This window comes from Orbicella faveolata, unplaced genomic scaffold (genome assembly GCF_042242905.1).
Source record: "Orbicella faveolata isolate gen_17 unplaced genomic scaffold, um_ofav_v1 contig_1, whole genome shotgun sequence".
NCBI classification, from domain to species: domain Eukaryota; kingdom Metazoa; phylum Cnidaria; class Anthozoa; order Scleractinia; family Merulinidae; genus Orbicella; species Orbicella faveolata.
In genome coordinates, this window is record NW_028301536.1 from 23,870,263 (window position 1) to 23,892,191 (window position 21,929).

The 21,929-nt window shown below is 43.6% G+C and overlaps 1 protein-coding gene across 1 annotated transcript; it reads right to left on the minus strand.

Moving 5' to 3' along the window:
• Positions 1 to 611: 611 nt before the first annotated feature.
• Positions 612 to 21,007, minus strand: LOC110054547 (uncharacterized). The gene is made up of 4 exons (XM_089275188.1): positions 15,081 to 21,007; positions 12,861 to 14,432; positions 2,094 to 12,764; positions 612 to 1,589 (listed from the first exon to the last, which is right to left on the minus strand). Exons 1-3 carry the CDS (start codon positions 20,899 to 20,901, stop codon positions 2,119 to 2,121), a joined length of 18,039 nt encoding a protein of 6,012 aa, XP_089131314.1. The 5' UTR covers positions 20,902 to 21,007; the 3' UTR covers positions 612 to 1,589; positions 2,094 to 2,118.
• Positions 21,008 to 21,929: the final 922 nt, after the last annotated feature.

Here is a 21,929-nt window from a genome sequence, read left to right on the forward strand (position 1 = left end):
AGGACCGCTCATCTTTTTCTGTAGCGATCGTAGTGATCATGTGGAAACATGGAACAGGCTTATCCTCTGAGGGAGAGAAGAAAAAAAAGACGTAAGCAGCAAAAGAACTTTAGATGATTGAGAAGATCGACGGTGGTAGCGATCAGTGATTAGAGGGAAACAGGTAGGCGTAAGGGTCGCTCAATGCTTTTTATAGAGATCTTAGCGATCATATGAAAACCGGCCTTTCCGCCCTTTAAGGAGCGACCAGTTGGTACGCAAAAACAGCGTATTGATCAGACGTCAAACATGCATGGCAAATACTCATATCCATCATCACTACATGTAACCATAAAGACATTAAACCCCAACACTCAATCCATTTTCAGCTATTGTAAGAACAGAACGAGACCAACTAAGAAAACAAAACTGGGTTTTCATTTTCCATGCAGTTACTTCGATGCTTAACTCGATGAAGTTCCTTCATCAAGTTAAACATCGAAAAGGAGGAAATCAGGACAGTGAGCAAAGCTTCTAAGCAAAGCTTCTAAGTCTCAAACAGACTGATATGGAGCACGGCTGAAAAATCTGTAAGAGGTCACACAAGCAGATAAGTTAGCGGTACAAAATAATTAAAATTCAATTTTTATTGTCACAATTGTCTCTAAAATGGCTCAAAACTTCATCAAAGTGTTTTATTCATAGAAAATGTTTTTGATGTTTCATATCGCGTTTATCATATACGTTATCGTTCTGTGGACTTAGGAGCCAGTAAAAACTCAAAGAGATCTCACTCATGCAAATTTGACGCAACTCCAGGTAACGTTCTGTCTAACCTTGGATAACAAACTGGATATAAACAATTATTTTAGCTCCTAGATAGCAGCAATCTTTGAGATATATTCACTTATATTATAAAAGCCAATTTGCATGGGACAATGCCGTTTGCTTTTGTTGCAGGACACAAGCCCATTAAGGAAAAACATGTATGATGTTAGCCTGATGATTGTAACAATAATTGAAATCGCTGTATATCCGTAGACGAGACATGGCTAAAAACAAAATCAGACCGTGCTTTTCCCTTGGGTTTGTTCCAGGGAATTAATGGATTGTTTTATGCAAATTGGCTCTTAAAGAAAAATTCCTGTGTCCACTGATTCGTATTCAGTGGGCAGTTATAATACTAATCCTAGAAACTGATTTCGCTTCAATATCTATCCGCTTTCTTAGAAAGAATAACTTGCACTACCATTGAAATAGATCCGTTTTGTTCACTGTTCGGTAGTATGATCGACAGAAACACGAATACCCCATGTCGATTGGGCCATGGTCATCATTTCGTGGTTCATAAGAAGGTGGATAAGTTTGAATCATTCGTTCAATTTAATGTATTTAAGGTCAAGCCATGTTCTGCTACACGCAACGCTGCTTCAGCTAATTTTAGCCACTTTCAGACGAAAAGAGAATATATTTTGCAACGGGCGTTGAATCATCACGAGGGTGTTGCAAGTATCTACAAAATTCCATGCCTAAGTAGGCTTCACAACCCCATTCCGTTTTGTTCTTTTACTCCTCTCGATAACGTATGTTGTGCAAAACCACATCAGGCCCTAAAGTGAAGAAGCAAAGAGATTTCCTGTTAAATTACGGAGGAACAACGTTCCCAAATAGAACATAATGACAATTAATTATAACCGTTTAGTAAGCCCTGTTGTCTGACTAACCCCGCCCTTGTCTATCGATTCAATCGAGGTTTATTTTACTTGCTTTGAGCAATCTCTTGATTAATCAACCTTAACTATACTAATATCTGAAGATAGAGGGAAATATTACTTACATCTTCAGATCGATACCAATTAATTACTTTCCTTATAGTACTTTTAAAATTCTTTTTTTTTCCATTACGATACACGTTTAAACGAAGTAGTTGCCGCGCAACTACTTAATCGTTTTATTGATTAGTTAATTAATTTGATATATGCACTTGCGTGTGATTAATGTATTATTCCGTTTATTGTTACTCTTTACTAATCACCACCTCAGTTATTCTAAACGTGAACGTCCAGTCAGTACACTAGTAATGCTAGAGACAATCGTTGAACATGTCATCATACCTCGAGCACTATTTTCACTCCCGGCCTAGCTACGATTGGCTGAGCCATTCGCGTGCTGCGTGGAGTGGTGTTCCCTTACAGGAACGTTGGACCTTGACGTTTCCACATTAACATGCACCGATGGTTTATCCTCTTCTGGTTCAGGAAACAAGCTGGGTTGGGCTGGAATCGGTGCGATATTAGGAACCGGTGCGATATTAGGAACTGGCATAGGAATAACTGGTGGAAGCATGGGTGCTAACGGTGGTGGGGCCTGTTGCGGCTCTGGTGTGGGTTCTTGCAGTGCTGGAGGTTCTACCACGGGTGGAACTGCCATAGGGGGTGCGAAAGGAAGTATTGGAAACATTCGTGGAGCTAAAAGAAGTGGGTTCCCCTGAGGAAGCGGTGCAGCGGGCAAAGGTAAATTTCTCAAAAAGGCCCTATTGATTGCAGGCAGAGGTAGAATAGCTGGTCCAGTTGAAGGTAGGTCTGATAGTGGGATATTGGTTGCACCCTCTCGTTCTAGTGTATCCAGTTGTGGTCCAGCTATACCACTAGGTGGACGAAATAAAGGCTCACTGGTCACTCCAGGTTCCTGTGCCAACGGGGGAGCTGTCTCTGCTGGACTGTCTTGAAGTATAGCTTGTGCACCTAAATCTGAAGGAAGCGTGCCTTCTAAAGGGTTGGCGGCTCCTTTAAGCGGCAGAGCTCCAACTCCAGTAGGACTGTCAAGTCGTATTCCTCCGAGCTTTGGTCTCTTTCTTCCAGCAGCTCCACCTGCAACTAGGTTTGAAATCGGATCTGTGAAGACTTCAACGGGCTTGTTAAGGTTGTTACCCAAACCAAACAAGTTCTCCTCGCGTGGTTTTTTTAAGGGTTCTGGGACGAACTTTGGACCTCGTCTTCTTTCAATAACGCCGCCTCCAAGAAGATCAAACTGCCTTTTAAATTTCTTTGTTTCGTGATTTTTTCCAGTTGCCAGATGAGATCTTGGCATGTTAGTTTCAAGTTCATGACTGTGAAACTTTCTTTCTGGGTTTGGCACGAGTGATTTAGCCGTTTGTACATTTATGCTCACGTGAGGACGTTGAAATGTATTAATTGGGCTAACAGAGGATTCTTGAGGTTGAGTGGTTAACACCGAACCTTGCTGATTTTCCTCAGTTTGGGCCAGGTATGGTTGAGAAGCCTCTTGGTCGTTTGTTTGCGTCAAGGAGGCTTGCGGAAGGTTCATTTGTGTTAGCTGTGCACCGGCATCCTGTTGAAAGGCTTGAATGGGCTGTATTGAAGCCTGTTCTTGTTGAGGTTCACTGATACTTTGCAAAGACTGTGTGGGCAGAATTTGTTGTTCCTGTTGACCTCCTAGATAATTATATAGCTGACGTTTCCAAGTACGCTTGTCTTTTCTACCCGCTTGAATGCGATTTTCTTTTATGATTTTCCCTTTTGTGGACTGTGGAACAGTTGATCTTCCATTTTCCTTACTAACGCTACCAGTCACAGCTGTCTGCCCTAGTGAACTAAGAAGAGGAACGGTTCCAAACAATTGGCGTCTCGATTTTCGCTCTGGTGTCTGTTCCTTATGATGGCCAAAGCTCTTTCCACGATCATTATTTGTAGATATCAGAGATTTCGCTGTCTGAACACTAATGCTCACTTTCGGTTGTGTTTTGTGTTCTAGAGGTAGCGTAAGTGTTTGAAACGGTTGAATTTGCTGCTGTTGCATAGGTTGTACAAATGCAAGTGGCTGCTCCTGTTGCGGTTGCGGTTGCTCTTGCTCTTGCTCTTGCTCTTGTTGTTGTTCAAGCGATTCAGATTGAGGTTGTGGTAGCATGGAAACCTGCTGGACACCTTGTTCGTTTTCTTCTTGGTTTTCACCCGTCAGGAATTGAGTATTTTGAATAGGATTGCCTTGAATTGTATTTGATCCTTCGTTAAATGGAACCGTAAACTGCCTTTTTACTGTAGTTCTAATCTTTTTCTTAGACGTAGTGCCTGAAATATCATGTTTCTTTCTGGCTACATCGACCTTAACAGATACGCGAGGTCTTTGGTCTCCGAGCAGAGTACCTGTGTTGGCGACAGTTTCTGGTTCATTCACATCGGGCTCATAGTCTTCAGGTTCTTGCTCAAGTTGGTGAAGTTGCGGCATGCTGCGTTTCAAAGAATTAGTTTTGATAGTGCCAGCTTTCCGTTTATCATTTGATCTTTTAGATGCTTCCACTTGAACGGAAACATGTGGGCGTTCATAATCAATCTGGCTTACACCTGCCTGAGAGGGCACTGCATCTGAAGGTAGTTCTTGTGCCTGTTGCTGTTGAAGTGTTGCAGGATTTGAATTAATAGCTGCCGTTGATAACTGATCTAGTTGAGGTTCCTCTTGAACGTGGATAGGAGACTGTGAGAAACTACCTTGTGCTGGTTCATCGGATTGTAGTGGTTCTTGATCGTTGATGGTTGCAATGGGTTCCTGAGCCTGTTCGAAAGGCTGTGCAGGAGGTGCCTGTACACCGAATACTTGACGTTTACTGATCAAATCATGCGAGCCTTCTTCATCCGAGCGCTTAGACGCCTCAACATTGACAGAAACGCGGGGAGTGTGCACTGAGCTAGGCAAATATTCAAGGGCCTGACCTTGATTGATTGCCGGGAAAGGTAACCCTTCATGCGGTAGTTCCGACAGGCCGTAAATTTGTCTCCTTTCCTTTTTGATCGGTTCGTTTTGGCTCATTAGTTTATTCTTCTTTTTGGCAGTTTCTACGTGGACTGACACACGGGGTCGCTCATTTTTTGAAGGGACCTGTGAAAGTAGAGGTGGACTGACAACTGGAAGGTGAATCATGTGCGGAAGCTGTTCCATTCCATATACTTGTCTTTTTGATTTCGAGTTCTCCTTTGTTTCAAGTTTTTCAACAAAGCTGGGCAACCTCCGCTTTACGCTTGTAGACGATAAAGGTCCGTGACGTTTTCTTCCTGGGAATGCAGACTTTCTCTTGCTTACATCCACATTTACTGAAACTCGGGGTCTTTGATTGACAGCTGGTTGAAGAGCCAATGGATACGGCTGAACGGCTAACGGTGATTGCGGTACTGCGTAGAATTGGCGTTTCTTTGCATTTTCCTTTTGTTTCATTTCTGAGGATTGGCCGAGTTTGCTTCTTAGACCAGTCTGCCTCTTGTCACCCATTTTTGGAATTTTGTATTTTCTTTGTCGCTGTAGCTCTTCTAATAACATGCCATTAGCCTTGATTCTATGATTTACAGGTAAGGTGTTGAACGCTGGCATCAAAATGCCATTCTGCTTGAAAGTCTGCGGGAGAACTTGCATAGCTGGAAATCGTGTTAACAGTGAGATGCTTTGGCGCTTGTTGTGGTCTTTTTCCACCGCTGATTTTTTTGTAGTTTGCACGTTGATAGATACACGGGGATTGTTGTTGCTTGGCATCGGGGCAGCTCCGTTGTAAGGAATAGGAATTCCATAGGCGGGGATTAAACCTTGTGTTGAAGCGACAAACTGTCGTTTATGGAGTGTGTTTTTTACCTTTTTAGAATGTTTCTTTGGCACCGTTGATTTTGCCGCGACATTGACATTAATGGTAGTATGTTTTGGTTGTTCCTCTTCAGTTTGTATTGCTTGCTGGGGAACTGATTGCTCAGACACTGGGAGAACTGAAGCTCCCGGAAGGCCACTAGAGATCATACCTTGAAAAGGAACTGCAACTTGTGGTTGGAAAGGTGCCTGCAAAGGTGCCTGCATAGGTGCCTGCAAGGGTGCCTGCAAAGGTGCCTGCAAAGGTTGTTGTATTGGTGCTCGCAATGGTACATTACCTCCACGAAAAGCAAGTTGCTGTGCTTGAGCCGGTATCATCATTGGTTGGCCTTGAGATGGTGATATTTGCTGAACTGAATTTTGTTGTAGCTCCTGCCTTTGACCAACCATTTCCGGATACTGTTGCTGCTGGGCAGCCTCGTTCTGACCTTGGAGCTGCTCGTTATCGTTTGACGCAGCTCCCTCCTCACGTGGTGCTTCTTCGCTTGTAGCAACAAATTGATTCTCTGGTGCATTTGAAAAATCGGGGTTAACTTGGTTTTGGTTAATTTCCTGACCATTCTCTCCACCTCCTATAAGTTCGTCCCTTTTATCACCAGTTTTATGCTCCTCAAGATGCTTAGTATAACCTACTTTTGGAGACCTCCTTTCTTTTGTCATTGAAGGTATCCCATTCTTCTTTGCTGTCTCTACGTTAATGTTGATTCGAGGAGAGTCCCGATGGAAAGGGAACCCTTGTACACCATAATTTAAAGCTGTGGGCAAGGTATAGTGACTTGTTAGTGCTGAATGCGGTAAGTAATTATATATTTGTCGTTTGAAAATACGTGGTCGGGAAAGAACATCTTGCTTGTTCTCCATTTTAGTGGCTTTGGGTATATGTGATTTTGATGCTTGTACGTCTACGTGGACTTTAGGTTTGTGATCGCTGTGATAAAGAGGATATCCAAGGAAGTTACGATAAAGTGCACTTAAGTAAGACGCCCATGGGTTAAGCGTCGGTGACTCACTGCCATCGTCTTCTGGTAATGTGCTAAATAGGTTGTGGATGGGTTGTGTAGGGAGATGAAATAAGGGAAGCGCTTCAGGGTAACTTGCATCGTCGGGTTCAGTTTCCTGAGGATGTGGCAAAGGTGGAAAGAAAAAACGTGGCAGAGGTGAGTAAGGCGAGTACGGAAGAAAGTTATTCATTATCCTTGCTCCTTCTAATCCATGTAATCCCAGGGGAATGCCAGCAGAAATAGGTGGAACAACGGCTAAAAGCTGTCTCTTTGATTTTGATTCTTTTGATCGCTTTTCAAGTACGTGCTCCATGTCCGGTATAGTTGACCTTGCTGACTGTACGTTGATATTTACGTGGGGGCGGTGATGAAGTTGCGAAGCAAATGGCAAATAACGAAGTGGACCTGTAATGGTATGGAACGTTTGGTGGTATGGACTAAATAGGTTGTAAACAGATGAAGGTGCGGCAGCGTGTACAACTCCCAAATCTCCTAGACTCGGTGGCTGATATAGAACTCGGGGTAGTGGGGAAGGACCTTGCTGCTGATATATTGGGAAAATTTGTCTCTTTTCACGTTTCTTGAGTGGTATGGAGGATTTCGTGGTTTCAACGTGAACACGTACGTCTGGTGAGTCCTCTTTCTGAGTCGTTGGCAAGTATTGCTGTAACGATAACGGAAAAGACGATCTTGCAATTCCGGCTCCCGCTAGCTCTTGAATGTCACGTAAACTGGATGCAAAACCAGGCAAATGTTCTATTCTAATGCCATTTGAATGTGGTAGCACTTCAGGTTCTGCTAAAACTTGATTCTGGAAAGCAGGTGCATCAAGTGCGTTGTAAACTGAGGGTAAAGAATTGTGGTAAGCATTTTCAGTAGATTCTGGCACAATTATTTGCCTCTTGGTAATTTCATAACTTGATTCGTCCGAACGCTTGGCAACTTCACTTTGACGATTTGAGGTCTTTCCTGGTATCGTAGATAGCTTTTCTTTCTGCTCAATTGATTTATGTAAATCTTCAATGTCGTTTATTGGCGACACAGGTCCATAGAGTGAATGAGAACCCATAAGCTGTCTTTTGCTTAGTGTGTGGTGTTGAACGGTAGATCGCAAAGTTTTTTTCTGTGTTTGATCAGTGATGGTGGTTTCAGTGTTTTCTTTGTTAGTTGTGGGAGTTTTTGAGATTGTTGATTTCGCTATTTGAGCTGTGAATGTTTTCTGTAAGGATCTGTGTTGGGCAGAATGTTCTATTTGTGATCGATGAAAGTGGTGAAAATCAAGTTCATCGCCGTGTACTACATGGTTTGGAATTCCCACATAACTCATGCTATGTGTGACTGTTGAACCTTGTGGCAAGAATCGGGCAGCAGGGCGAAGAATAAATGAGTCGTGTGAGTGTAAAATAGGTTGGTTAACTGTGGGAGGTGGCTGATGGAATACAATAGGAGGTTGATGATACACAACAGCCGGCCGATGAACAACGACGGGTGGTTGGTGATAGATTATCGGTGGACGATGGAGTACTATTGGAGCTCTGTGAACTACGATGTCTGGCCTATGATAAATTTCAGGTGGTGGGTGGTAAATGATGGGAGGACGGCTAACAACTATGTCATTTTTTCTTGTTGCTTTCTCATCTTTTTCTTCTTGAGGATGTAACATATTTCGTTTGGTGCTCTCTATTTTGTTTTTCTTCTCAGTCTTTTTGTTCTTTTTCCCTGACTTAGATTTATGCTTAAAGACATGTGATTTTCCAAATGCATGACCGTATCCGTAGTTCCACCCTCCATGAAAAATTGTTGGAGCTCCCACGTACGTGCCAGTATGTTGGATCTGACTTGTGTAAGGAACAAAGGTTGGGTGAGCCATGTAGCTTTCATGCGCATGAAATATTGGCTGGTGAACCATGGGGGATGGCTGATGAAACACCACGGGTGGTTGCTGATAGATAATTGGTGGTCGGTGAACCATAACCGAAGGTTGATGATATACTACAGAAGGCCGGTGAATTACTATGTCAGGTCGATGCATAATAATGTCTGGCTTATGATACACCTCTGGAGGTGGGTGATATATGAGCGTAGGCCTTCTCATTATTACAAGATTCTTTTTCCCTCCGTCGCCATTCCGATGCCTTTTCTTGTGAAGTCCGCTTTTCACAGGGTGATAATCTATACTAGCGTTTTTTCTGGACTCTGATGATCGTGGATGTCTCTCTCCTTTACGTACAGGATGGTGGGATCGTGTACTATTCTTTTGCTTGTCATGATTTTCTTGAGTCTTACTTGGGTCGTCAGGTTTTTCAACATGCTTCTGAACAATGGACTTGCTAAATGCTAAGGAGTATGGACCATGCATAAATCTCCGACTTGCAACATGAGTACGAGCAAAATAATTGGTCCCGTAAGATGGAGATGGGTGAACCCATGGACCTCTGTAGCCATTCCATCCACTTCCATGGGCTAATGAGTTGTCTGAAAAGCCGTAACCGTACCTCCATCCTCCTGCATAGTAATGCGGTGCTCCAACGTAGGTATGGGAGTGTCTGACATGAGAGGCATAGGGAACAAAATGGGGATGACTACGATACATATCATTGGCAGTGTACATTGGCTGGTGTACCATAGGTGCAGGTTGATGAAACACTACTGGAGGTGGATTATAGATGATTGGGGGACGATGGACAACCACTGATGGTTGGTGATACACTACCGATGGCTGATGAATTACGAAATCAGGACGGTGAACAATGATGTTTGGTCTGTCGTAGATTTCTGGAGGAGGATGGTAAACCAAAGTTGGACGTTGTATAACTACCATGTTCTTTTTATGGCCTTTTTTATGATGTTTTTTATCCTCCTTTTGTGGATGTATTGCCAAGGTTTTAATTTCTGCTTTTTCGCTTACGTCTTTGTTGTGTTCTCTTTTCTTAACTCCACCTTTTCCATGGATTTCAGGTTCTTTTGTGGCTCTTCTGGTTCTGTTGCTCGAATTTTCCTCCGAGTGGCTTGGAGTTGCGGTTTCTTGTTCTTTGCTAGTTTCAAACTTTCCTTTCTTTGATCCTTTTTCTACTTTAGATTTGCCAAACGCATGGCCCATAAAATGTCCAAAACCATGATGTAGCCCCCAGTGACCTGGGTAAAAATGCGGTGCCCCTACATAAGAACCAGCGTGCGTTAAATGCGAGAGGTACGGCACAAAGTGTGGGTGGGCAAAATAAGTCTCATGCGAGTGAAAGATTGGCTGGTGAACCATTGGAGAAGGCTGATGGAAAACCACTGGCGATTGATGATAAATTACCGGTGGCCTATGTACAACGACAGAGGGTTGATGAAAAACTACTGATGGCCTGTGAATAACAAGATCCGGTCTATGTACAATGATGTCTGGTTTGTGGTATATTTCTGGGGGTGGGTGGTAAATAAGTGGTGGACGATGCATCACTACTAAATTCTTCTTGTGCCCTTTAGTTGCATCTTTCTTGCTTTTAGACTTGTTATTAGTTGTAACTTCTTTTGTGCCCTGTAACGTTCTTCTGTTTCCTTCAGTTTCTGTTTCTTTTTCAGTTTTTGTCTTTCTTTCATGTTTCGAAGCTTTTTCAACCTTTGACTTTCCAAACGCATGATGAAAACCAGCACCATAACCATGCGCTCCCCATCCCCAGTCACCGGGATAAAAATGTGGTGCGCCCACGTAGCCCCCTGAGTGGTGCAAGTGTGATGTAAAGGGTGCAAACTGTGGATGTGCGAGGTACGTGTCGTGCGAATGAAAGATCGGCTGATGGACCATGGGCGAAGGCTGATGAAAGACAACTGGAGGCTGGTGGTAAATCACAGGAGGTCTATGAACTACAACCGAAGGCTGATGGAAAACTATTGAAGGCCTGTGAATGACGATATCAGGCCTATGCATAATAACATCTGGTTTATGATAAACTTCTGGTGGTGGATGATAGATGAGAGGAGGTCGACGCATTATTACAAGGTTCTTTTTGTTTCCCTTTGTTGCCGTCCTGGTTTCGTTTTTCAATCTCACTGCGTCCTCCAAGTCCTTCTCTTCTTTCTCTAAAGTTCTCCTGTTACCTTTGATATCGCCCTTGCCTTTTTTTAAGTGAATCGCGTGTTTCTTGTGAGACTTTTCTACCTTCGATTTACCAAAGGCGTGACCAAAACCATAGCCTGGTCCTCCCCATCCCCATCCGTTATGAAAGAAGTGAGGAGCGCCCACATAGTTTCCACCATCATAAACATTTGATGAGTAGGGTGTAAAGTATGGGTGAGCGAGATAAGTATCGTGTGCGTGCAGAACTGGCTGTCTCACCATAGGGGACGGCTGATGGAAGACAACGGGGGGTTGCTGATAGATTACTGGTGACCTGTGAACGACCACGGATGGCTGGTGATAGACAACTGAAGGTCTGTGAATAACAATATCAGGCCTATGCATTATAACATCAGGTTTATGATACACCTCTGCTGGTGGATGATAGATTAGGGGCGGACGTTGAATAACGACTTGGTTTTTCTTTTTACTCTTTTCAGCTGACTTGGGTTTCGCTTGCTTGTCATTGTTTCCCTGGTCGTTTTTGGCTGCTCGTCTAACTTTATCTTTGTGCACTGATTTTAAGGTTACATGTTTTGAGGAATTAGAATTCTTGGTTGGTACCTTCGATTTGCCGTAGGCTGGTCCAAAAGAGTGCAACTGGTTCCAGCCGTAGTTCCAGCCACCTGGGTAATAGTGAGGACTTCCAACATAGGTAGATGTGTGTTGTATATGAGATGAATATGGTACTGGTACAGGATGACCGACGTAGGTATCGTGAGCATGCATAATTGGTTGATGAACCAATGGAGGAGGTTGATGGAATACAACTGGAGGCTGTCGATAAATAATAGGAGGTCTGTGAACAACAACGGAAGATTGATGATAGACAATTGAAGGGCGATGTATAACAATGTCCGGTCGATGAACAACAATGTTTGGCCTGTCGTATATCTCGGGTGGCGGATGGTAAATCATGGGTGGTCTAGCTATAATAACTTTGTTCTTTTTAAGACCTGTAGAAGTCTCTGAAGAGCGTTCATTGGCTTTCTTTTCGCCTACTGCATCACGTGTTGACCTCGTATGCGTTTTGTCTCCATTATGAGTTACCTTTTTACCCTTATTTTCATTTCCCTCGCTTAGCGTTTTGTTCTTGACCTTTTCGACAACCGATTTTCCAAAAACATGGCCCACATAACCTCCAAAATGCGGCTGGTGGAAAAAGTGCGGAGCTCCAACGTACGTTGCTGCGTGTTGGACCTGCGAGGTGTAGGGCACTGGAACGGGATGGGCAAGATAAGTATCATGCGCGTGCATAATTGGCTGGTGTATCATTGGCGGAGGCTGGTGAAATACAATCGGTGGCTGGCGATAAATTATTGGTGGCCTATGAACAACAACTGAAGGCTGATGATATACTACCGATGGTCTATGCACGACAATGTCTGGGCGGTGGACTATAACGTTTGGTCGATCATAGATCTCTGGTGGTGGGTGGTATATCATTGGTGGCCTGTGAACAACAACAAGGTTCTTTCGTTCCCCTTTTGTGGTGTTTGATTTTTCTCGAGCGACATTTGTCGCGCTTTTCTTATCATCATGTTGTCCAGCGCTGTGTTTATCTGACCTCGATATCTTTGAACTCGTCTTTGGTATTGTCGACCTTCCCATAGCATATCTCATTGGATTAAAAAAGTGGCCATGTGCCACATGATACACCGGTGTTGGGTGGTGAAGTACTATAGGAGGTCTGTGTATAATCACGGGAGGTCTGTGTACCACAAGAGGAGCTCGATGTATGAGGATAGGGGGACGACGGACCACCATGGGAGGCGGATGCATTACAACAGCGGGCTTGTCAAAGATGTCTGGTGGTGGATGATACACTATTGGTGGCTGATGAACTACAACGTCGACGTTCTGCTTTTTTGATCCTTTGTTGTCTGTCTTTGTTTCTGGTGTACCAGAGGTCTCTCGTTTCTCATCAAACTTTGCATTTTCATATTTACTTCCCTCTAAATGGGACACGCTCTTGGATTTCTGGAGGTCTTTCTCAGAATCAGTTCGCTCTATATGAGACTTTCCATAAGCTGGGCCTGCGACAACGGGCCCAAAATAATTCCCGGCAGGGTGTACATATGACGTGGAAGGAACCATAACGTGCTGAAGGTGAGGCGTTATAATCTCGTGGGAATGCATTACTGGCGAATGTATTATTGGCGGAGGATTGTGGAAGACAACAGGAGGTTGATGATAAATTATCGAAGGATGATGAACTATCGTCGGTGGTTGTTGAAACATTATCGCCGGCCTGTGATAAACCAGTGGAGGTAAGTGCATCAAAATATCTGGTTGACGATAAACTTGTGCTGGAGGATGATAAATAAGAGGAGGTCGGTGTATGATAACGACATGTTTACGATGCCCTCGATGAGCAAAAGAGCTGATTGGTCGGAGGTGATAGAAACGTTTACTTCCGCGATGGTGATGACCGTGCCGATGATGGTGATGGTGGTGATGGTAGTGATGGTGATGGAAGTGGCGCTTGCTCAATTGTCCTGATCTTCTTTTACGCGTCTTCTTGTCCTGTTTTAAAGTTGAATTTTTATTGTGCATTTCTTCATCTTTCTTTTTATTCTTCTTGAGTCTACCATTTTCTACCTGTGATCTTCCAATGGCAGGTCCATACGTAGAGTAGCCATTTGTTGGAGATACTGTGCGATAATTCGCTGCATAGCCGTATTGGGGTATCTGTGCGATGGGTGCATGTGCTGATAATCCCCATCCGTAATCATTATATCCAGGGTAGACATGAGGTGCTCCTACATACGTTGCAGTGTGCGCAACATTACTCACATGTGGGTGAAACACAGCATGTGCGACATATGTATCATGGGCATGGTATACCGGTTGTGTGACCATTGGTGATGGTTGATGGAATACAACTGGAGGCTGTTGATAAACCACCGGTGCTCTGTGAATTACCACCGACGGTTGGTGATAAACAATTGAAGGCCGATGTATCACAATGTCTGGTCTGTGAACTATGATATTTGGTCGGTCATAAATTTCGGGTGGCGGATGATAAATCATAGGAGGTCGTGCAACGATAACTTTATTCTTTCTCTCACCTTTGGTATACTTGCTCTTCTGCTCTGTTGGTTTATCATTCCTTTTTGCGCTTCTTTCGTTTTGGCCATCCCTTAAGTCACTAGAGCGCCTTTGATGTTTTCCATGCTTCGCGCTGTCGCCTTTAGCATGCTTCTCATTCTGTGGTTTCAAAACTTCAGTTCTTCTTGCCCAGTTGGGTGAGTTTAATGCAGAAAAGACGTGTCCCGTTGGACCGTGAGGGATGGAGCCAGGAAAATTAGTTACACCACCGTGTGGTAAGCCAACGTAATGACCAGCGTCGTTTACAACGGAACCCATATGAGAGGCAAACGCCATTGGATGAACAACAAAACTGTCGTGGGAGAACAGTAATGGTTGATTAACTGCTGGAGCAGGCTGATGAAATACAATTGGTGGTTGATGATAAACAACAGCTGGTCTATGAACAACAACAGGAGGTTGATGGTAGACAATTGGTGGTCTGTGAATAAGAATGGGAGCCCTGTGTACAACAATATCTGGTCTGTGGTATACCTCTGGTGGTGGATGGTAAATGATCGGAGGTCGGTTCACGACTACGTCTTTCTTCTTTTTATGGACATCTTTCCTCTTTCTTTGATGGTTAGCTTCCTTGGAGCCCATCTTTGACTTCTTGTCTGCAACAGAGCGTTTTGGCTTGTTAGAACTTTTGCCCTTGGAATCCTTGACAGTAGAGTCTTTTAACGATCTGTCAGAGTGTGACGTTTTCTTATTGTTGTGCTCAGTAGTGTTATCTTCTAGTCGTGCAACGGTAGATTTCCCAAAACCACAACCTGGACAATGCATATGAATCATGTGCATAGGATAGTGATGAATCAGATGGGAATGATGAACTATGATTTGAGGTCCTTTGTGTATAATTATTGGCGGCCGATGGAAGAGAATCGGGTGGTGGTGAATAATATATGGACGACGGTGGATGATTATAGGAGGCCGATGAAATACTAATGGTGGTCGATGAACTATAATAGGTGGTCTGTGTATAAGAACTGGTTGACGATGAATTATAATTGGGGGTCGATGCACTAAGATTGGTGGCCTGTGGAAGACGATGGGGTGGCGGTGAACTATTATGTCTGGCCTGTGAACAACTATGGAAGGTCGGTGAATCATATGGCTTGGTGGATGATACAATATTGGTGGCCTGCGAATTATAAGTAGTGTCTTTTTGGTGCTATTGGTGTTTTTGTCTGCGTTTTCGTCAGGTGTGGAGAAGTTTTCAGTTTCTTCACTACTACGTTTATACATTTCATAAGGTTTCTCACCTTCAAATGGTGCCTGCGGATCTGCTAACGCTCTCTTTATCCTCGCACCCGCGCCCACTGGAGTCGTGACACTATTGGTGTGTGGTTTTATGTAAGGATTCCAGCCATCGTCAATGGATCGTTGAATTCTGGTTCCAGCCCCTACAGCTGCCTCTGAAATCTGATCGTACCCTTGAAGATTCAAGGGAAATTCACTGGAATATGCACTAGCCAGTTGGTGCCCGAACATTGGAATTAAGTTGGGAAGGCTTCTTTGAATTCTTGTACCCGCTCCAACAGTGTTCCTATTCTCTCCAAAATTCAACTGTTCATCTACCAAGGAATCACTCAAAGCTCGCACAATTCTCTTTCCTGCTCCAAGCTTGGGATTGCCAGTTCTGCGTTGCTGTGTATCATCTGCCGCTTGCGTTTCAGGATTCTTAGCTTGGTCGGTCGGCTCTTCCTCTTCAGTTTGGTTTTTGCTTTTAACACTGTCTATCTTGTTCCTTCGGGTGCTTGTTACAGGAACGTGTGATTTTCCGAACGCACCAGTACCTATACCGTGCATAAATATTTCCTCATGAGGCACACCTTTGTATGTAGCCACGTGGCGTACATGTGAAGCATAGGGAACGACCACAGGCTTTGTCACCCAGGTATCATGCGAGTGCAAGACTGGTTGGTGGACCATAGGTGGTGGCTGGTGGAAAACGATTGGTGGCTGATGGTAAACAATGGCTGGACGATGAACCACTACTGGTGGTTGATGATATATAATAGGAGCACGATAGAGCACTATTGGAGCACGGTGTACTACAATATCTGGTCGATGATAAATCTCGGGTGGTGGATGGTAGATGATTGGAGGCCTGTGTATAACAACAGAGTTCTTTTTGTTTGCTTTTTCTGTAACCTCTTTTGCCTTATGGTAAGTAACCTGATAGGGTGAGCCATGGTTCTTGTGTAGCTTTATTCCAGTTTCTGTTTTGTCTTTGCTTCTCGTAAGGGCAATATGCTTTCGCCTGGTATGGTGAGTCTTTTTATTGCTTTTCTCCTTTCCCGACTTTCTGTCTCTTTTCATGCTTTTAACAGTGGCCCTTGTGTCTCCTTTTTCTTCTTGAATATTTTCCTTTTGAGGCACCTTGGATTTTCCATAAGCCATGTAGTGAATACCACCATGTCCATGGAAATAAGCGTGTGGAATATGGTACAAATGCCCCGTATGGTGCATTCGGGATCCGTATAGTCTTAATACTGGTCTGCGCACATACGTGTCATGTGACCTAAAAACTGGTTGGTGTACGACCGGTGGAGGCTGGTGAAAAATGAGCGCTGGTTGATGGTACACAATCGCTGGTCGATGTACAATTACGGGTGGTTGGTGGTAGATTATTGGAGCACGATGGATAACAATAGGGGCGCGATGAACCACTATTTCTGGCCGGTGGTATATTTCAGGGGGCGGGTGATAAATAACTGGAGGACGTCGCACGATCACTGCATTTTTCTTACCTCCTTTTTGACTCCCAGATTTTTTGGTTTTCAGTTTCGAGGCAATTCTGTGCTTTGTATCGTGCGCTGTAACTTTGCTTTTGTAAGTCGAATCTCTCTCTGGTTTTGTCGAGTTGTTCTCGCCAGTTATCTTATTTCTTTCGGATGCGTCTTCCTCGAGTGATTTAGAATGTTTTAAGATGTGTGACTTGTAAAACGAGTTCCCGTGTCCTCCAAAGTGATGCACAGTATAGGCATCTGGAACACCCACGTATGTGTGATGATGCAACACCCGAGAGGAATAAGGAATCACCATAGGGTGAGAAACCCAAGTGTCGTGAGACTTCAGGACTGGTTGATGAACCATGGGTGGCGGTTGATGAAATACCAAGGGTGGCTGGTGATACACTATAGCTGGGCGATGAACAACGACAGGTGGTTGGTGATAAAATATGGGTGCACGATGAATCATAATTGGGGGGCGATGAACAACAATGATAGGCCGATGATAAATTTCAGGAGGTGGGTGGTATATTATTGGCGGCCGACTGACAACAACAGTGTTCTTCTTCCCTGCTTTTTCACTGGATTCGTTCTTTGCTTTGTTATTATGGTCTTCAAAAGACGCTCGCTTAGACGCAGCTGCTGTTGAATTGCCGTTATTTGGTGTAGTTGAATTCTCTTTTGAAGGTGAGGTTTCTATCTTTGATCTTTTGCCTATTGGAGGTGCTCTTCCAAATAGAGGATTTCCGTAATTTGTAATGACATTTGGAACCCCAACGTAATGTCCGAAGTCGCGTACGACGGAGCCATGATGCGTGGCATAGAAAGAAGGATGGACAGTGAAAGAATCATGAGAATACAACAAGGGTTGACTTACAGCAGGCGGTGGTTGATGGAAAACAATTGGCGGCTGATGGTACACCACGGCTGGTCGATGAACAATTACTGGTGGTTGATGATAGATAATAGGTGGTCTGTGGATCACCAGAGGAGGACGGTGAACGACTATGTCTGGACGGTGGTAAATCTCTGGCGGAGGGTGATAGATTATAGGAGGACGGTTGACCACCACATCTTTTTTCTTCTTCTTTTGCGTTCCGTCCTTCGAATCCTCTGTCTCCTCTTTTTCAGTCTCCCGTTTGACTTTTGGATTCCAGTTGTGATATTCTGGGATTGTGTCTCTCTTATCAACATCCCCGAAATTCGTATTTCTGAAGGTTAACTTTTCTTTGGCACCGTCCGTTGACGAAATGAATTCGTACCCATCGTCGATGTCTCTTTTTGTCAACCCCTTAGGTTTCCACAAAGAGGTAAAATAAGCCATGTAATCGCTAAAACTGTCACGTTTTGATTTCTTTTTATGATCTTTTGAGTCTGTATTGTTCTTGACTTGGGTAGTATTGCCATGTGGCACTCCTCCTTTCCTGTAAGAGCAATGTGCTCCGTGACACCCCATTCCATAGTCACCAGAGTAAACATGAGATGGAATGCCATAGTACGTCTTTGCATGAGAAACCATGGATGCTGTGTGATACACCATCGGCTTTGTTACCCACGTGTCATGTGAGCGTAAGATTGGCTGATGGACTACTGGAGGTGGCTGGTGGAATACTATCGGTGGCTGATGGTAGATTATTGCAGGTCGATGAACGACAACAGGAGGTTGATGGTAAATTATAGGTGGTCGATGTAGCATTATGGGTGCACGATGAACGACTATGTCAGGACGGTGGTAAATTTCTGGTGGCGGGTGATAGATGATTGGTGGGCGATGCATTACAATTGCATTTTTCCGGTTTCCTTTTACGTCTTTTGCATGCTGTGTGTGTGGATGTGATACGCTATGCTTTCTTTTTATTTCTTCATCTTTTTTCTTTGTTTCTGATTTCCCAGAAGATTTAGCATTTCTACGAAATTGATGTCGTTCTTGTGCCTTTGACGTAAACACGTTCAGTCTGTGATATCGCTTCAAAGTTTTCTCCCAGCTTTTAATATTCACTTTTCCTTTGTGCTTGCTTTCCGTACTATGCGTTTTCTTAAAGTTTGCATTTGTGGAATTCCTTTTAGGATTCATCTTTTGGTCGTTTGTATGTTCTTTGGTTGCGTTTTTACTCTTCATATTTGAAAGAATTGCAGTTTTCTTGAAAGCCATCCGTGGAGCCTCAGGCATTGTGTTTGCGTTCCTCGTGCCTAGTGCTCTAGCTGTTCCAGGGATTTCCCCAAAATTTGCATTTCCTTCCATACGGCTATTGAATCCTGCTGGTAGGCCTTCCATTGCTCCCATTTGTCCAAGAGAATTAAGACCCATTGCACCCATGTTGGTCATGCGGTTCATGCCACTTATTCCATTAAATGCATTCAAGCTATTCATTTGACCTACTTCATTGAAGTTGTTTAGTCCGTTCATTCCGTTTAGTCCGTTCATTGCAAAGTTGGCTGCATTAACTCCTCCGAGTAGTCCAGGAGGTGGATTTCCAGCGATGTTCATAGGTGCAGGCATTGGAGTTATTATATTCTGCCGTTGGGTAAATGGCATTCCTCCCCCAATAGGTAGCTGTGGCATTGTTCCCTCTTCTGGTGTCATACCCATCTGTGGCGATTCCATACCGTTCATTATCGGAATGTTATTGTAAAACTGCCTTCTATACGGCCCATTCATGTGCCTGAAACGCCTTTTGTGACGTCTCCGTCCACGATATTTTGGGTAACTTTCCGGCTCTTCCATCCGCGACCGTTCGTATAAATCAGAGTCATGAAAATGGTGTCGATGACGGCGAGGGTACCAGTAGCGCATATGTCGGCGATAAAAGGGTGCTTCGTCGTAAAAGCTATCAAAACCACGTCTTTCAGGAAAAGAATGATATGGATGGAAAAAATGGTGGCCGTGAAAATGACCGTACGATCTTCGCATGCCAGGATACCAGTGGTGATGGGGATGATAGGGTGGATAATGATAATGGTGATACAAAGATCGCTCTTGTGCACCCGCCGACGCTGAGTGAGAACCCGGGCGTGAAACCACCTGCAAAGAAGCAGGTTTCGCTTTAACTTTCACTCCAGCAGAATTTGCGTTTATTTCTAAATCGGCAGACTTATCATCCACTTGAAAATGCCCCACCTCAGGTCCATTAGACGGCTTCGGTTCAGTGTCTCTTTCTGCGTACGAGTCAAGATCCGATGCTCCACGAGTTGTCACAATTTCTGAACCACTGTTTCCCAAGGCGTCTCGCACTGGTTCTACCGGTACGTTTTGCATTTGGGGCACGGTGTGTATTGCTGCGTTTTCTTGGGACGATGACTGCGTTTTAGCTGTTGAACTTGCTGCATTGCTTTCTGCAGGAGCTGCGGTGTTTTGATCTTTTGAAGGAGTTGTTGTGACTGGTGTTTCAACTTTGGCTGTTGTTATTTTTGCATCGACATTTACTTGTTTGTTGACATTGCTTGCTATTGTCGTCTGAGTTTCTTGCGGATTTGTTTTGATACCCGTGTTAGATTGGCTATCATCCAACTGTGGGGAAGCCCCAGGAAACCTTACTCCGTTCTTGTCACTAGGAACGTTTCCGAGCTTACCACTCTCCTGGACACTTCGAACTTGTGCATTTTCATCAACAGGTCTGCTTGATTCAGCCTTGTTTTCTCCTTCATTCCTACTAAGTTTGTTCACAGTAGCTTGATCGTTATTTAAAATTGCACTACTTGAATCAGCTTTATCTTCCGTTTTCAAATGATCAGATTCGTGCTGTTGAATTTGAACACTGTTCACATTTTCCTTTGTTGAAGAATCGTGTTCTTTCTCCTGTCCATCGTTTGATTCCTCTGATTTCAAATTGCTGCTTTTGGCGTTTTCTGCTGATTCTTGTACAGGTCGAGTAGTGGAGGTGTCGGTAGTTGTGTCATCAACAGCTTTCTTTTCCTCCTCAACTGAGACACCAATCGATTCGCTCTCAGGCTGATCCACTTTAGAGCGGACATTTTCTTCACCGTTCAAGCGCGGAAAAGTGTCTTTATCTAAACCAGAATCGGAAGTCAAAGGCTCTATGGGCGTTTCAATGCCTTGCCTTTTTCTAGGTTTCACACTTATCGTTTTCCCTTCACTATCGTTCGACGATTCGTCCTCGACTTCTGTCGGACTTCGCTTGTCTCTCTCTATATAGTGGCCATTTTTAAAGTTTACAAGTTCTGGCCAATCTCCTTCATTGAAGCCTCCTAGGTTACCTGCTGTATATGTACTTAGAATATTCTGTTTAGGGTACGGCTTGGCTTGTGTTGGCGATCGGTCAAAAAGAAGAAGAAGCGATATGAGAAGTACTAAAGTCGCCAGAATATTTGGCGGCGACCAGCCAAACATTATGTGGCTTTTTAGTACATTAAAACTTCCCCAAGGAAATGAGCGCGATCTCTCCAACCATTATTTTGTTATTACATCACAAGTAGTTTCTGTCGCCGGTTCCTGAACAGTAAAAAGATGACATAAGGGGCGCGGAATTTGGATTAAGTCGTCTTATCTCATGGAACCAGAAAGATCACCTGTTTGTCCCCAATCAAAAGCACACTGGGCGACAGGTTTTTTCGTTACGGCAATCAAAATTTCACACTATGAGTGGTACGTTCACTGTCTTAGGTGCATGAAATGCTGGTGACCCCTTAAGTTCAATGAACAATTTAAATGTCATAATTTTATACCGGAAAAAGCACAGTCCCAATAACCTTGTTTTTATTTCCACTTAAGGAAAAAACTTCAGCGGAAATGTGTATTTTACTTATCATGCTTTTACTAGAGTTTGTTATCAACAAAAATTAAAATTAAAATGTATCAAAAATTGGGCTGTTAAAAATAGCCCTGACTACAGGAACAGATTTAATTTAAAATTATATATAGAGTTGTTTGCCCAACATAATTTAGTTATAATACATTGCTTTGACAATCGGGAATTCAGTTAAACGAACTTTCATCGAGCAAAAACAATCAATATTGAGGTCACGTTGGAAGGAAGACAAAACAAAGCATTTGTATAACTTTCTCCTCAAGTGAAGCCCTTTGATGGCAAAAATTGAATATCTCCCAGGTCTTGGTTAAACATGTTGAAAGGCAATTTCGGGGCACAAGGACGTGTCAATATACACCACCCATGTTTCGTTTTGGTTCCTCTATTTAACCCTGTTCAGTTAGATAATTTACCAGACCATTAGCGGAAAATAATCTATAAAAGCCCAAGTCGCTAAGTCTGTGGCCAACAACAGCAATGCTAACAATCTAACAAGGTAAATTTAAAAAGGGTGTATTGTTTTTTCCCCTCCCTAAACGAAATTTGTTTCGGCTGATTTAGATTTTCGTTTGAAAAGGACACGCGAAGCAGGTGACCAGAAGTGTACGGT

Bases quoted from the DNA above. Each gene is read 5' to 3' on its own strand.
- LOC110054547 (XM_089275188.1), bottom strand. From the start codon at position 20,901: ATGTTTGGCTGGTCGCCGCCAAATATTCTGGCGACTTTAGTACTTCTC. The intron at 14,433-15,080 runs GTGAGAAACCTT...GCTCTGTTGCAG, and splicing joins TCCGCAGGCACCATTTGAAG to ACAAGAAGTCAAAGATGGGC. The intron at 12,765-12,860 runs ATTCCCACGAGA...GGCCCGTTGTCG, and splicing joins AATACATTCGCCAGTAATGC to CAGGCCCAGCTTATGGAAAG.